Source organism: Vigna umbellata, chromosome 2 (genome assembly GCF_029865625.1).
Source record: "Vigna umbellata cultivar VRB3 chromosome 2, Vumbellata_1.0, whole genome shotgun sequence".
NCBI classification, from domain to species: Eukaryota; Viridiplantae; Streptophyta; class Magnoliopsida; order Fabales; family Fabaceae; genus Vigna; species Vigna umbellata.
Window position 1 is genome coordinate 14,214,248 of NC_142166.1, and position 17,262 is coordinate 14,231,509.

Here is a 17,262-nt window from a genome sequence, read left to right on the forward strand (position 1 = left end):
GACATCAAGACGTCGTTCTTCACCGAATTTCGTCAAACGTGTATGTTTTAGATGACTAGGAGTAGCTAATTTTATCTTTTGTTGGAATTGTATGTAATATTCTCACTGTGATGTAATTTTCTTGTGCGATATATCTCTGCGTTCATGTGCTCTTCTTATTTTGATTGTCATTTATATGGAAATATAATGTAATTTGAATGTTTATGAGTATTGAAAAGTAACCTTAAACGTGGACATAAGATAAAGCAATCAAAAAGAGTGATACTAGGAATGGTGTCAATTATTCTGGTCATTCTTAAACATATGATTTTAATGCAAATTATATATTAAATGGATTAAGGAATTAATAATTTAACATATAAATTTAGAACTTGATCTTAAGGAATTGAAACAAGTATACCTTGATGTGTATATGTGAATGACAATATGATATGTTGTACAAATGTTCATTCTTATGTGATTCATGAAACCCAGTTTAAATGAAGCTTTTTTCAATCGTAATCTTTAAATTCTTGTTATTACAATTCAATTTCATCGTTATGAATTCAATCATCATCGTATCTAAGTTGAATTTGGTAAATAATTAATATTAGACAAACAAAAACACAAGCCCTTTTAGAGAGCGATACTTGGAACTTACATTTACTACTTGATATGATTTGGTTCACTTGTCAAAAAGTTACCACTTGGTTGGAGGGGCAATAAATACGAGAGTAGCTTGCTCTATGCTAGATGCTTCAGTTGTAGACGCTTCAACTCGAGCAATAAGTTTCTTTGTTGCGTAATCTCTTCTCCCTCGACAACATGAAGCTCATTGTATATCTCATTCATGGTTCTCGTGAATCCTTTGACATTGAGTGATTCCTTTAAGGATTCAACAATGTGAGTAGGAGCGAGATTGTTCTTCCTTTCCCTTTCAATTTTCTTCACATGAAGGGGAGAGACTTATCCACTTGTGTCACCTCTAGATGCATTCGTTTCAGATTGACTACACTAAACTTCATTCATCTTCATGCTCTAGACACAAGAATGTTGGTCTTGACAAAGTTAGCAATATCACCATAAACCAAATGATCAACAACCTTGGCTCACCAATAGTCTCACATCTCTTAGGAGTTGAGACCAATATCAGTTTAAACACACTTTCCTCCTTCAACCCTCTAAGACACCTTTTAAGGACAAAATTATGATGAAACTTCAAACTTCAAAGCTGACAATACTTCGAATGTGATAAATGAATTTAGCAATGCTATCTCATTGGACTGGGATTGAAACAATGATGTCATATGTAAAAATGAAATATCTTATCGAACTTAGGATCAAAATAATTATTATTGTCATTAATCATTATATTTAGAAGATATATTATTTTCCTAAATAGACATATTTAATGGCTACATTTTAATTGATTATGGGCAAGTTTAATGGTGACTAGTGAACTATGATATGTATTTATATTATTGTTTGGTGAATGAAAAAGCAGGATGTTCTGTTACGATATCTTATCAGATTATAATATTTTATATTATATAATTTTAAATTGTATTTTGGATAGTAGGATTTATAATGGTATTTTATATTATGTAACATGAAAATGTATTATAAATTGCATAATTTAGAAGAAATGATATTTTCAATTTTTGAGTATGTAATCTGAAATTCATTTTTATGATTTTTCAAATTACATAACCTAAAATACATTTCCAAATTCAAAAATGGTTTAAACCTTCTTTTGGTCCTCATATTTGTTGGTGAATCTCAAGTGGGTCATTGCTTTTTAAACTGTCAAAATTGCGTCCATATACTTGTAAAATTGAGCCAATTTTGTCCCCTCCGTTAAGTTTTGACAAACGGCGTTAAGAGATGCTGAGCTGTATTTTTTTTTAAAATGGCGTGGTATTATGCATTAAATTAATGGGTTATGTGTTTTATCTTTATTTGTCTCCGACTTCTTTTCTGTCTCCGGTGCCAATTTCTTCTTCTTCTCAATTCTTTCTTCTCAGTTCAATCTTTATTTCTCACAATCAAATTTTCCACTATGACTCCAACCCCTTCTTCCAAACAAAACTACCCCACCCAGATGAAGACTCCACAGTCCAAGCACCGTCTCAATTTCCATGGCCCCAAATCAGCACTGCAAATGCACCCTTTTCCCTCGTTGAAAGTCGCTAATGGAGTTTATTTTGCTTCTGCTATTGTTCAGATCGTTGGGTGAAGATGAAGCAAGGTTGAACACGCCCATTGTGATTTCGTTTAACGAAGGTAGACGAGAGGTTTCGGTTGTGCAGAATATAACCAACAAACAGATCACATCTTATTGTTTGGATGTGGATTACTCTGGATTTTACGAATTCTTCATCCTGGTGAAAGTATTTATATTCTTGAACTTAATATGGAATGATCGAATACACAATGGAAAGAGGTGCAAGAAAAAAGGTAATCTTTTTTTCTGGTTGGGTCAAAAGAAGATGGTGGATCCGACGAGGTTAATAGTGGAAGGTTGTGGCTTAACGGTGTTGATGGTTATGTAGCACGGTGGTGGTTTGGGCGAGGATGGTGGCGAGCATGGCTAACGACGGCTAGGGTTTCTATGGAGAAGACTATGTTAATGGGTGGGAGAATTTTTATTTTTTTTTGTGAATGGAAATTTCTGATGTGGAATTAACACATAATCCATTCAATTTAATACGCAATGCCACGCCATTTTAGAAAAATGACAGCTCAACATCTCTTAACGTTGTTTATCAAAACTTAACGGAAGGGACAAAATTGACTCAATTTTACAAATATATATACCCAATTTTGACAGTTTAAAAAGCGATGACCCACTTGAGATTTACCAACAAATATGAGGACCAAAAGAGGATTTAAATCTTCAAAAATTTAGAAATATATTTTGAATTATATTATTTAAGAATGTATTTAAGATTGAAAATTTTAAAACATATGTTTAGATGATATAATTAAAAAAGTATATTTAAATTTCTAAACTACGCCATTCAAAATACATTTCTCATTCCAAAATATTTTAGATCTATAAATAATTTAATCCTTTTCTAAGACTATAGAAGTGCAAGAAGAAACTATTAGGTGGTGTAAAGAGCGTGGTGGTATTGTCAAGTCACAACATGGTCCATTTAAGCAGTTAAGTGGACCCAGGCCTTATCCTCTCGTGCGAGCCCACAAATACCGTTGTGTGGCGCGCGCATTTTCTCCTGTATAACGAACTTGCAATTGCAATTGCAAGTGGATGAATCATCACAGCGACAACAAAACACCCAAAACCCAACTTTTGCTTTCTTCTGCAAGTTTCCAAAACCAAGTGGACTCTTCAGTTCTTTGAGATCAGAATGAGATTGCGCGCGACGTTGTCGTTTTAGCACCATTCATGGCTTACTACGATTCTGCGCCTTCTGTCCCTCTCCTATGGAACTTCTCTCAAGTACTCGGCCAACAACTTCCCAACGAGCCTCTCCAGAACGGTTAGTCGTAACTCGCAACTCCTAACTCTGCGTTTTCTCTCGTTCGATTGCTGTTCACTGTTCGTTTCGTTTATCTTGTTCAGACGACATCATAACAACCATTGCTTTCGATAAGCTCGGCGATCATCTCGCCGTTGGCGATCGAGGTGGACGCGTTGTAATATTCGGAAGAGACGATCGGAAAAAGAATGTGAGTATCACGCGATTCTCGCCACCATACACTGTCTTCGCTTCCGTATTCGAAAAGCCGTTTGTCTGAAATCTGTTATGTGTTTCTTCGTTAGGTTTCGAGTAACCGAAGGGATCTGGAGCAGCGGGGTTTCGTCTCGCAGCATCCCGAATTTCGTTACAAGACAGAATTTCAGAGCCACGAACCCGAGGTACGTTTGTCGTTACTGTATTCTATTTGTTGATGATATTTTGAGTTTATTGTAAGAGCTTAACTTCTACCACTTTCATCCCAATAAATTTTAGGCCGACGAAAACGTATTCAGCAAATATTTAGATAATTTTAGTTAATTTGTATACATTAAAAATTGAGTAAAGTTAACTAAAATTTTGTGAATTTTTCTGAAAGAAAAAAGTCTCTTAATCTGTTCTCATGAATCAACCTATATGATTTTTAAATTATTTATTGTAAAAGCTAGCCAACATAACCTACATGGCAATACAGGATTCAATGACTTTGCATCACCAAGGCATAAATTATTAATTCTGAGATATGCTACCTCACTTTTTATTATGAAAACAAAAATACATGTATACTTCGAATGTAATGGCACTCAAATAATATCACAAAAAGATATAGATATTATAAATGACTAGCAGTATTAAAATATTATACTTTTTAAAAATATAAAAAAGTTAAAATTATGTGGTTATTTTTTGGTTTAGAGATTGTGAAATTGTATATCTTATTGAATAATAGAAAAAATAATTTGATTTAGTTAAATAAAGGATAAAATAGTGTAATTAAAAGTGACACTAAAATTAGTTAAAAAAAACACTATCTATAACGATATATATGATTTGATAGAAAGAAAGAGAGAGAAAGAGAGAGCGGGAAATTATAGATGTTTAAAAAAAATGATTATGTATATTTTTCTTTTTGAAGTTTGTTAAATAAATTATCAAAGTTTTATCCTCTTTCCTAAGTAATCTCTAAAGTAATGTATCATGAATAATTTCTGAAAAATTATGCAAAGATTGATAATTTCGATCATCAATTATTTGATTATTGGTATATTTGCAGTTTGATTACCTAAAGAGTGTAGAAATTGAAGAGAAGATTAACAAAGTAAGGTGGTGGATGACCCACGACAGTTTGCAATTTATTCTTTCAACCAACGATAAAACAATTAAATTGTGGAAGGTTTGAACATGCCTTGTAATTTCTAATTCTACTTATTTCGTCATACTGCTTTCTAACCTGTACAATTGCCGATTTGAATAAGGTGATTCTGTATGTTCCAAATTTGAATAATATCTTACAGCTTTCATTTTCTGTTCTGTGGTGTTTCTGGGGCAGGTTAAGGAGCATAAGGTGAAACAAGTTAAAGAAATGGCCCCTCCTTTGTGCTCAGAAAATATGCTTTTGGCGGAAAGTAGTTTCGTACCAGGGCTGGAAACCAAGTCTGCTGCTAATGGCTATCGTTTGGAATGGATAGAGAAGATGCCTCAGAATCATTTGCCGCCTCAGGACGTTGATAGCGAGGTTGGTTCTTGTGTCTTGTGTAAATACCAATGCTTAAGTTTTATCGCCACTATCTCCGGTTTGAAAGAAAATCTGGGTACACATACATGACCGTTGGTTGATATTTTTTGTTATCAGATTGGTGGAATGGAAGACCCTTTTCGCGCAAAGCGCCAAAAGGTGTATGCTTATGCTCACAGTTTCAATATTAACTCCATCTCAAATAATAGGTGCATTCGGCTTGCCTTTTACTATGGATGCTTAATATCCTGTTTCTGTTAATAGTGTAAACATAATAGGAATACGTCTTTATTTTATTTGCATTGTTAGTTACAAAATTAAAAACAAAAAGTGGCGTCATGATACCTCTACAGTGATTATGAGACCTTTGTGTCGGCAGACGACCTTAGAATCAATTTGTGGAATCTTGAGGTCAGTGATCAGTGTTTCAACATTATTGACATGAAGCCATCAAACATGGAGGACCTTACCGGTAGCTCTATTTATCCATGACTCCTTGCACATTCTAATTCTTGTATGCTCTCATTCATATTTCATCACTACTTCCTAATTCTGTCCAATTATTCCAACCAAGTAGAATTAAATATTTTAGATTCTATAGAAATTAAAAAATTAGAATATACCATCACAGGAAGCAAGGTTGCCTCATTTGATTATTTTATTCCTGTTCCTAAACTTAGTTTTACTCTTTTCATGCTTCTTCTCACTACTATTATTGAAAGGCCTAGAATCTGGAAAAGAAGTTTTTATACTTGAAATTCTTTGTTCACCCATGTTTAGTCCAACCCTTGAAAATCAAGTGCCTCATCAAGTGGGTTTGAAGAGTAAATTGATTTAAATTGATGATAAGTTAATAATTTTAATTAATTAATTGAAGTTACAGAAGATTATATAAATTGGTGGACTTGGTTACAGATTCTCTAATCAATCTGATTACAATTTAAACCAGCAGATAAGGGGAAAGTAAATCATGAGATAAGTCCTAGATCAGATCTGATGTTATTCTATGTTTCTGGAAGAATTATTTTAAGGAAATAATTCTAACAACTTTAACGGAAATGTCATTTAACAAAGCGTATGAAAAATCATATAATCCAACTAGATAGTTGCGTGAACATATTGGATAAGAACCCTACCAACATTAGCCCTTTGTTTTTATTTTGTAATTAAAACTTGTATTCTAAATCAGTTCTACGGTTTTCACCTGTTGCCATTCAATTTTTCTGAACACTTACTGACTTTTTTATATATTACATAGGCACCTGTTGTTATCCTTTATCCCTTCTAGTTTTTGTCATCTCCAATAAGACTTTACCTATTTCACTTTCCAAAACTGAATATAGATATTATTGGGAAGTTTCATATTGCCTACCTCAATTCTTGTGGTAAGACTATATTTGTTGGACAATTTTATTTAATGTCAATTGGTTTTGAGATTAAATCTAACATTCTATGAAAGCCTATAGCCTATCTTGGTAAATCACCAATTCTCGTAGGCTAACCTATTTTGGTAGACATATTTGGAGATCGGTTTTGAGATGAAAATCTGACATAGTATTAAAGTCTATTGACTCATGTTGGTAACAGAGGGATGCTGCGAAGCCCCACATTGCCTACTTCTGTTCTTAGAGTGTGGATAGGGCATTTTTTGTTTTTTTTTTTAATTATTTTGTCCATTAAAGCAACAATATTTGTTTGCTGCATTCTTCATGTTTTTCTTTCTGGTTATTTGCCAATGAATATTACTCTTTTGGTCTTCTCTGACTCTCAATTTTGGAGGATCTCTTCTTCTATCCAGAAGCACTTTTTCTAAAGATGAAAGCCAAGCCTATCTAGTTCTATACATAAGCTACATCTTGAATCCATCAGAATAATCCATTATACTGCTTTGCATCTGTAACTTGTCGACCTAAGCCAGTTTTGAAGTCATTATTAAATGAGATCTATGTCATGTGCAATATGCATCATATGTGCATGTCATGTTATTTCTGCTCTCATTTTGACCTTTTAACTGATTTACCCTATTTTTTCTAGAGGTCATAACATCAGCTGAATTTCATCCTTTACATTGTAACCTCCTTGCATATAGCAGCTCACAAGGTTTAATTCGTCTATCTGATTTGCGACATTCAGCAATATGTGACCATGCTTCTAGAATGTAAAATACAACTCAATTCCCTCAAATTTAGGCATAGTTAATTTTCTTGAATTTTACTGTTGTCTCAGCTATTCATATGTTCTGATACTTCTCATTCAGCTTAATTATACAGATTTCAACATGGAGAGAGTTATGGATCAAAGTCATTTTTCACAGAAATCACTTCTTCCATCTCAGACATAAAGTTTTTAAATGATGGCCAGCATCTTCTAAGTCGCAATTACATGAATATGAAGGTTTTCCTTTTATTACTGCAGTCATTTAAATTATGATTTCAAAATTGTATTCAGGAGCCTATCTTGTGTCAGATTTTTTCTTCAAACAGTGGTGATTTGGAAGGGTACTCAGTTGGTATAATTTTTTCAATAGTTAAACATGCTCTTTCATTGGCCTTTGAAATTTGGATATTCTTTGGGTAGAAAATGTTTCCTTTTGAGTGAAGCCAACATTGTTTTCAACAAAACGGAAAACTAACAAATGTCCCGGCATTTAGTATTGTGATTTTGTGGACTAAGCTGACTCGGATATGTTAAGTTGCAATGAACCGACAGATGAGACAATCAATTTTAGTTACACAAAAACTCAAAATGTAATGAAAAATGTACTAAATACTTCGATTTTTTTTAGCATTAGAAGTATGCTCTTAAGGCATTTATATAGTTTCATTTTTTATTTTAGCTTTGGGACATGCGTAAGGAGTCATCTCCAGTCGCAATATTCAAAATTCACGAGCATCTGCGTCCTAAGGTTTGTTGTAAAAATTTGAATTTTGAGGATTTTGTTCACTTTATAGTGAAAAGCATAATTGTTATGGGTAACTTTCTTCTATTATCAGTTTTGCATTTATCAATTCCAATCTTGACTATAGGGGCAACAGAACTTTTTAGGCATTCTTTGTCCTCCTTCATAAAATGCTGTGACTCAATAATCAACAGTCATCCCTCTGCTGTGAGTGAGAGAGTAAACTCTCTAAGCTTTGTGCCACTGTAGAATACCTGCAAATTTGTGAAGTGGAATAGATTTGAAACATCCTGTGCCCCCTCCCTTTTCTTTTTTCCTAATTGGAAACGGCTTTTGTTTTTGTGAAATTAGTTTTGCCCAGTTTTCTACTACATAGGTAACAGACATATGGATTATGTTCCCTCGTAATTGTGTACCCAGTTTTACTTGAAAACTTTAGAGACTACGAAATTTTTGGCTGTGCTGCCCATATTTCTAGGATTTAATTACTTGAATTTAGAGGGAAATATATCAAAGAGTGCTTTAATAGTTATTTATATTCTAAACATAAAACATCAAAAAGCCTTTTCCAATTAAATGGATTGTTGGCGCCTCTATATTTGTAAACCAAACTTTCAAAAGGATCAGTGAGATGTTTATCGTTTAAATTATCTAATATAGTTTTTCTTTGTTTCGCTCTCCCTCTAACTCTCTCATTCTTTTAATCATCTCTTGCATTGAGGCTCTTAATTTTCTCACAACCTGACCAAATCATCTTTGGCAAGACTAAACCGTCCTTCCTTCAATAGCTTCTAATCTTAGTATCTCTATTGCGTTTATTCCTGATCTAACATTATCTTTTATGTTCACTCATACACTGTAGAACATCTTCATCCATGCAAAACTCTGCTTATGCACTTTTTGGCACTCTATGAACCCAACAATTGGTTATATAAAGCATTCTGGATCTTAGAGAAGTATAATAAATACTTAATGCTTGAGAGGCAACTTTTTTTATCACAAATGTTTCATTTTAATACTCCATTTTACTTCTACTTCTACAACTTTAGCTTTTACCATTTAATCCTTCTATTGTAACTACCATTATCATCTGCAAAGAGAATGCATTGTGGAACTAGCTTGAGGATGTGCCTTTGAACATATAGAAGTGATGGGTCTATTTTTGAGAGGGGTTTCATTAGGGAGAGATTATATATATGTGACACAAGTTCAACCCACATAAAAGATTAACACCACTTTTAACCCAAAACTTCGAGACATTGGGTTTATGGATCTTTTTTCTTATATGATGTTTAATTTTGTCATTTTTATCCAATATAGGATTTAGACTCATATTAGGATTATTCCCAACAAGGAGGATTCAGGAACCAAGGTAAAGAAGACATCAGCGCAAAATTGACCCCTTTAGTCATGGGGAAAGAGGCTCCATAACGAGTTTGTGGTTTCCTATAACTTCACGTATACAAAGGAAATTTGCCTATAACTATAATCCTCTAAGTTCGAGCATTTTTCCATCAATCTTCATTGTAGGTATTTTACTTCCATTGTTTGCCGGCATAGCATAAAACTGAATAGGTTCTCTATAACATAAGTTATTCTTTATTCTTCATACAATCAACCTTTACCATAGTTTCCTGCCATGAATTATTCCCTCTATAGTTACAGTTATTCCAAAGATCGTACTTGTTCTTGTAAATTTGATATAAAGCATTAAAACATAATTTTCTCTAGCAATCTTGATTGAACTTTCTGCTTTACATTATAAATTTCTCTGAAGATCCTCTAACTTTTTCCTTTCGGGTGGGAAGAAGCACCACAGAGTTTGCTAGATTTTGTTTCTTCACATGGTTGATTGCTTCTGCTCCTATTTTTTTATGCAGTTGCCAGAGCTATATAATAACGACTGCATATTTGATAAATTTGAGTGCTGCTTTAGTGGTGATGGACTCCATTTTGCAACTGGTTCTTATAGGTTTGTCTCGTATAAACCAAATGAAATATATTTTATGAGTTATGTTATTGTGGATAAGTTTTTGTGTTTTCATAACCTCAAACATTATCACTAAAACATTGCCTATTCTTGTCATAGCAATATCTTGCGGATATTCTCCCCAGGTTCTGGAAGAGAGGAAGGGATTAAACTAGAAATTAGAGGAAATTCTAATAGGTAAATCCCTCATACTATTCAAACTTAATCTTTATTAAATTTGACTGCATATTTCTCATCAAGAGAATCCATTTAATGAGAATCTTAACATTAGACAAGGAATTTTCCAATAACTATGCAAAAAAAAAAATGCATAATACATGATTAATTACACTTATTCAAATATGTCAATTAATGAAATAAAATCAATTGTTCAAATTTGTGCAAATTAATATGTTCAAGTAAATATTGTAAAAAATTATAGGGAAATGAATACGGAAGAAATAAATCAACAAGTGACCTAATCTTGTTGACGTCCCCTCAAATCGATATTGGTAGATGAAGCATCAATTTGCCAAAAAAATATCATGGCATATTGAGAAAGATCTTAGTAAAGACATCAACAATATGAAGGTAAAGGAAGCGTGAGAAAGATGAATGAGGTGGTCATCATAACTCATCATAGACTTTACGAATATAGTGATAACATCAACTTCAGTGTGCTTTTTGTGTTCATGAAATAGTGTTAGAGAAATTTTCCTCAGATTTTGTTATTTTGATGAAGTGTTTTCACAACAAAGTGTTAAAACATGATTATGTCCTAAAATGAGATCATGACATATGCAATGCTTCATCTAATGACGATAGGCACAATGTTTCAACTAAAAACAATAGACACAAAGCACTTGTGTACATTCTTTGTCTGATAAGCTTACACTTAGACAGACAATCAAGATATGTGGTCTTAAGGATTTGATGGTACAATTCAAATATTATAAATGTTTATTCTACACTATAGAAAACATTCATTCTAATCAGTCTTATAAGAGGATGTCATGAAGACTTATCTAAATCCAAGAACTCTTGAAGAATAAAGTTGTTCCACATCAACAATCCTACTGAAAAGATTGTATGCCAACTTTGCATAGACCATTGCAGTCATACTTTTTACTCTAGTTTGGACAAAAGCTATTTGAAATAGGTCGGATAACTTATGTCAAGTATTAGGTTGTTCTTTAACTATCTAAAAGAGTGAGCCAACTCTTGTATATGTTGTAAGATGCAACACATTTCAGCGAGCGAACCTGTGATCTTTTAGATCACTTTGTAAATTAATTTTTAGACAAAATTGACTGCATTGCAAAGAATACTCAATGTTAACAAGGAGTGGTTGGGTTATAAAGAACACTCGATTTTAGCTATGTGTGGTTATATTTCAAATAATACTCAGGCTTAGCTACGAGTGGTTGCATTCCAAAAAATACTTAGTTTTAACCATATTAATTGACTATGGCCATCAATAAATGTCACAAAATACTTATAATTACCATGAGAAGCAACTTACAAAATACTCAATATGAGTATGAACTATGTTAAAACATTTGGTAGCACAATTACCATGTAAAAGGAAGGGTAAAATCTTGCTTTTGCCAAGTTTGCATGAAACACAATTAATGGGTAATTCAAGGTGACAAGTCTGATCTTTATTTCCAAGAAAGTTATGTTGAAACAAATATTCTAAAATTTGAGACTTTGGCTGACATAATCTTGTATGTCACCTCATTCTGATTATTAACAATGCTACGACCCAAAGACGAGGTTCTAGAAATAGAAAATTGTAAAGGAAATATACTTCACATTTTAGGTACCTTCGTGATCACATTCCTAACACTTGATCCTACTATAAAATACAATCATTGTGCATTAGATAGTTATTATCTACTAGTTGTGCAGCTTAAATCAAATTAATAGACAATCCGGTTGCCACAAATATATTACAAGACCCAATATCCCCAACAGTAATAATACGCAGATGACTCCCATTAGTAATTTGAATATACTGAGGATCACTATAAATAGATATTCAGTAACAATTCAGATTTGTCAGTCATATGATTCGAAGTTTATGAATCAAAAATCCAAGAAGAACAAATGTTATGATCATCATCTGTTAGACCATCTCATGAATGAGACCTAGATTGACTCATATTGGTCGATTGGATCAGGCAACTTGCACAACATCTTGCATAGGTGTGGCATGGATGAATATGTTGTTCGATTCTATGCAAATTTTTGGTTAAGTAAATATTGTAGAGAAATCATATATGAATCAGCAAGGAAGAAATATATCCATGATTTAGCTAATCGCATAGACAAACTTGAACAACCTTCCATATATAAAAGAAAAAAGAAAAAAGACAAAAAAAAAAAACTCATTGACCCTTTTCTGTGTTTTAGTTTTTGCAGTTGTTTGTTATCTTTTAACTCCATTGTCACTGATTTTTGTTTGATATTTGAGAGTCTCCTCTCCCCCACCCCAATACTAATTTTGGCACCTTCTACCTACAGCTGCGTCACACTTCTATTGTATCCATATTGTTTTTCTTCTAATTTTGAGGTTGCAAAGTGCAAACATTCTCATCCCTAAAAGATGTAACATAAAAAGTTCTGCTCCTTTCAACGAGACCAACAAACATAATTCAGTTCCTGTGTTTTGCGAACTCATGTCTGCATAACTTGACGAATGCCAAACTAAATCCGCATTGCATATTTTGAATTACCTATTCAAATACAGTTTTTCTTTTTTTGTTATTGGTATTTTATCATTTTCAGGAAGGCTATTCGCCAATCTAAGTCAAGGGCTAGAAGGTCTTCTCTAAGCAGCATAATGCCTCGTGGAATTTACCATCACGGTTAGTGTTTCCTATACATATGTTTTCACTATTTTTTCTTCATCTCATTTTGGCCTTTATCTTTTTGTTTCACTCTTAATTATGTCAACCTTTTGGCCCTTTCTGTTTGCAGCCCACGTTGATTCAGAGTCTAGCAGCATTGACTCTCTTTGTAATTTAAGATCCAAGCTGCTACAAGTAGCTTGGCATCCCACATGCAATCTAGTTGCATGTGCTGTTGAAAGTAGCCTAGTCTTGTACTATGCTTAAGTTGTGCCTTGTACATTTTATTTGTAAAATCAAGTCCATACTCCATATGTGCTCCATAATAGAGAATTCTTTAAAAGCAACCTCGTTTCCCAACTAAAATTCTTTCAAATAATACATTCAAGCGGGTATTTGAGGATGTATTGCTAACATTCTTAAATATAAAAATATATATTGCAATGTCAAATTCATTAGTATAAAAAAAAATTAATTAAGTCTTAAGGCTTTCGTAAATTTAATATTTTTAATTGAGTTTATATTAATTTCTTGTCTATTAATTGAGTAGTCAAATTTTATATTTTTTTTATTGAATGTCCTTAATTTTCCTATTAAATGAGTATGGCTGTTAGCTTGATGTCTGAGTTATTTTATTTGTTTCGTGATTATATAAAATGATATTATGATTAATGTAAAATGATAAATAGTTTTTATTATTTTTACAGAAAATGTATTGGATAACAAGTGACTATTGTTGTCATCTATGTTCATGTTAATAATATTGACAGTGTCTTGATCAGAATAAGTAATGGTATAAAAATTGTTATTACCTATAGTAATGGTAACAATGACAATATTTTGGTCATGACATGAAAATCATATGACGTGTTATATAATTTATTTTTAATTTAAGTAATAAAAGATACTTAACCTTTATTAATATGTAGAAACAAATAAGCAAGTATAAAACAACGGTCAATAAAACTTAATAAAAAAGTCAATTAAAAATATTTAAATTTATAAAAAAAAATTGAAATGTAGTTAAATAAAAAAAATTAAGAATAACAAAGAATCTAATATAAAAGCTAATATGATATAACAAAGTGGTAGGAAATATACCTAAATACCCCTAGGTTGCTGACATTTGTCCCATTTTCTGGTATTTTCTTGCTTGCGAGAAGCTGGTAGTGCTTTATTGTGTAAGGACCACCGTAACCTTCCTTCTCTCTTGGAGAAGGCCATTTGTAATGGCAAATTTGTCTTTGCATCCCCTTTTGCAATGGCGCGAATACTGTAAGAGATGTGACTGGTTTTTTTTTTTCAAATGTCTCAGATTCAAAGCGGCCTACAAGAAAAGAGAGAGTTGTGATTAAAGCTTTCAAAGGTTAATATTTTCTCATTTCCCTGCGCCTCTTAAGCTTTGATCAGGTGATATATTTTTGTGTTTGGTTTTCTTCTCCACTACCCTACACCATTGTTTGTGTTGAAAATGTGATCGCTGTTCAGCTTTGTTTTGTCTTGAATTAATTAAATTTATATCTTATTACTATACTATCATTAGTATTACTATTTTGTATATTAGTATTTTGATTTGTTATTATATTTATTAAAACTTTATGTTATATAAAATTTATTAATATTTTATATGTTTATTTAATTATAAATCCTCGTGATATTATTGCTGACTTTTCTATTATGTAATATTTCTCATTACTATCAGTATTATTATTATTTGGGTTATTATTATTATTAGTATTATTTGTATTACTATTACTATTATTATTATTATTATTTTAACATCGAATTCATGTTATTTTAATTTTTTTAATAAGGATTACATTTCATTGTATTTTATGGTTAATACCTTTTAAATATATTTATGTGTTTTAAGCGGTTTATATCAAACATATACTTCTATTTAAAAATGAATGTTAAATCAATTTTGTATTGTATTCTTTTTTAATGGGATGATATTGAATAATATGCGACAAGGATATACATTTCATTTTAATATAATATATAATTCAAAAGTTTTACTATAAATTTTAACCATATAAAAATATTATTTTATTATACATTACTAATCAATTTTTATGTTAATTTTATAATTTAAAACAATGAAATTCATATCTAAATATTATGTTTTAATCTTATTATTATTTTTGCTGATTTTATTATTAGAATTGGCATTATTATTATTATTATTATTATTATTATTATTATTATTGATATTATCATTATTATTTTTATTATATATTACCTTAACAAAAAATATATTAAAATAATATTATTTATTTTTAATTAATTTATTATAAAAGAAAAAGTATGCATAATTAATTGTTTAATTATTTTTATATTATCAAACTCTGTATTTAAAATTATATTTATAACTATACATAATTATAATACTTAAATATAATTAAATACTTAAATTTTTCCAACAACATACACCGTAACTCACCTTACTGAGTAAAGTCGTAATATTAACAAGAAGGATTTCGGGCAGTGATGATTTATTTTTAATATATTACTTTAGCTTTGAGGGTAGAAAGTGGGAATGATGGCGCTTGCACATCACATGGTTGAGAACAAGTGTCGATGCAATAGCTATCCATTAAGGTCACTCTCATAGCTATCAAGGTCTTTTGTCCATTAAAGTAATCTAAGAGTTGTATTCCTCAACACCAATTCTTCCTTCTAAAGTCCTACCACTTACTTGCATTTATAATATTTTTCCTTTTACGTAATGTATAATTAATTTTCATTATTCTTAATCATATCAAAAGTTTTATAAGATTTTTCAATATATATTTTATTTTATTATATCTTTAATTATTTATATTTGTTTTTTATACAATTTCGTTTAATGGTGTATTAAATCACTTATAATACGTATATTTACTTATTTTTATTTTTCTAATATACTTAATATCTTTATTTTTCTAAAATAATTAAATGAGGTTTTAAAAGTATAAGTACTTGTGTGATTGTCTGCGTTTTCCTAGTACTTAAAATGCCAAAACTACCAAACAAATACAAAATCTTCAAAAACTAAAACATCAACATTTTTAACGACCAATCTTTTCACAAAGAACTATGTGATCCCTAATTCTCCATTTTGAGTTGTGATACGTAGAACCAAGATCAATCATTGTTGGGTTCACTTCCAAAAAATGCAAAATAATCCATAATCATTTTCAAACAATTTTCAAATACTTTTTCCAAAATAAGAACTATGTCAAATAATCCATACGAGCAAAGCTAGTCATTGTTAGATTTGTTGATAGGGGCAACAATGTGATAGTTAAACCTAATCTTTGTTATGTTGTTTTGATGATGACAACACATTAATAAGCAACAACACATGAATGTTGTCATGTCACAACAGAAAATAGTTTCTGTGTTGTTTTATACATATGTAGAATATGTATATGCTTACTGAGTTATATGCACATATTGTGATAAATGCATATGTTGCACATACTTTGTTGGTTATGCATACTATTATGATTATTATGTGATTAAATTTGTGTATGCACACTGTATGTTTCTGTGTAATGAAAACCACAAGCACTGTTATGAACTGTGGCAAAACAGCTAGTTTGAATCGATTACATTAGTTGTTAAATCGATTGAAACTCGTGTGTTTGCATATACCTTTTTCAAATGTGCTATGATGAGTTTTTGAGAAGAAAAGTTTTCAAATGTGTTTAAGTGTTAAGCTTAATCAATTTCATGAGTTGTGTATTCAATTAAGTCTGTTAAGTTTTGAAAACTAATTCCATGCTAGTCATAACTGCTTTAACGATCATATTTTTAAATATGTTTGACCAACATTAATTGCAAATCGATTACATTAATTGAGCATTCAATTAAAGAGTTGAGTTTGTTGTAATACTGCTACATCTGGTTTAATGTAACCGATTACATAAATAATGTAATCGATTGTTTTGCATCTGAACTGAGAAAAACTATATAATTGCTTGCAATAGTATAACTTTTGATCATTTTGTAAAGTCATATCTGATATTCTCTTGAGAAAAGATTTTACAGGTTGCACACATGCTCTAAAAATCAAGAACACGAAGAATTTGAAGAATCTTGAAGCATTTTTGAGAGGCATTTTCGTGGACTATATTGGTTGATCACATTAGCACTACTGCAGGTGTATCCTACAGTATGTGCAGGTGTATTCTGTTTCAATATTTGACTGAGAGTTTGGAAGGTGCTTACATTTGAGAAAGTTCTATAAAACCTTTGCTATAATACTTTGATCATTATAGTGAAATACTCTCCAATCTAAGGCTGATTGGGAGAGTGACTAGATATAGGCATTAAGGCCGAACCAGGATAAAAATCTTGAG

The 17,262-nt window shown here is 31.3% G+C and overlaps 1 protein-coding gene across 5 annotated transcripts; it reads left to right on the top strand.

Moving 5' to 3' along the window:
* Window positions 1-3,228: 3,228 nt before the first annotated feature.
* On the top strand, window positions 3,229-17,262 carry LOC124831208 (serine/threonine protein phosphatase 2A 55 kDa regulatory subunit B beta isoform-like). 5 transcript variants are annotated; one of them, XM_088106248.1, is made up of 15 exons: window positions 3,234-3,482; window positions 3,566-3,672; window positions 3,767-3,862; window positions 4,735-4,854; window positions 5,011-5,196; window positions 5,314-5,405; window positions 5,550-5,668; window positions 7,231-7,354; window positions 7,467-7,590; window positions 8,033-8,101; window positions 9,976-10,067; window positions 10,185-10,262; window positions 12,855-12,934; window positions 14,232-14,282; window positions 16,943-17,259. In XM_088106248.1, the coding sequence occupies exons 1-15, from the start codon at window positions 3,389-3,391 to the stop codon at window positions 17,041-17,043; spliced, it is 1,533 nt and encodes a 510-aa protein (XP_087962374.1). In that variant the 5' UTR covers window positions 3,234-3,388; the 3' UTR covers window positions 17,044-17,259. The 5 variants fall into 5 exon arrangements, with proteins under 5 accessions (XP_087962377.1, XP_087962376.1, XP_087962374.1 ...); XM_088106249.1 differs by having other exon boundaries at window positions 16,952-17,259; XM_088106251.1 differs by lacking the exon at window positions 4,735-4,854 and having other exon boundaries at window positions 3,229-3,482; window positions 16,943-17,262.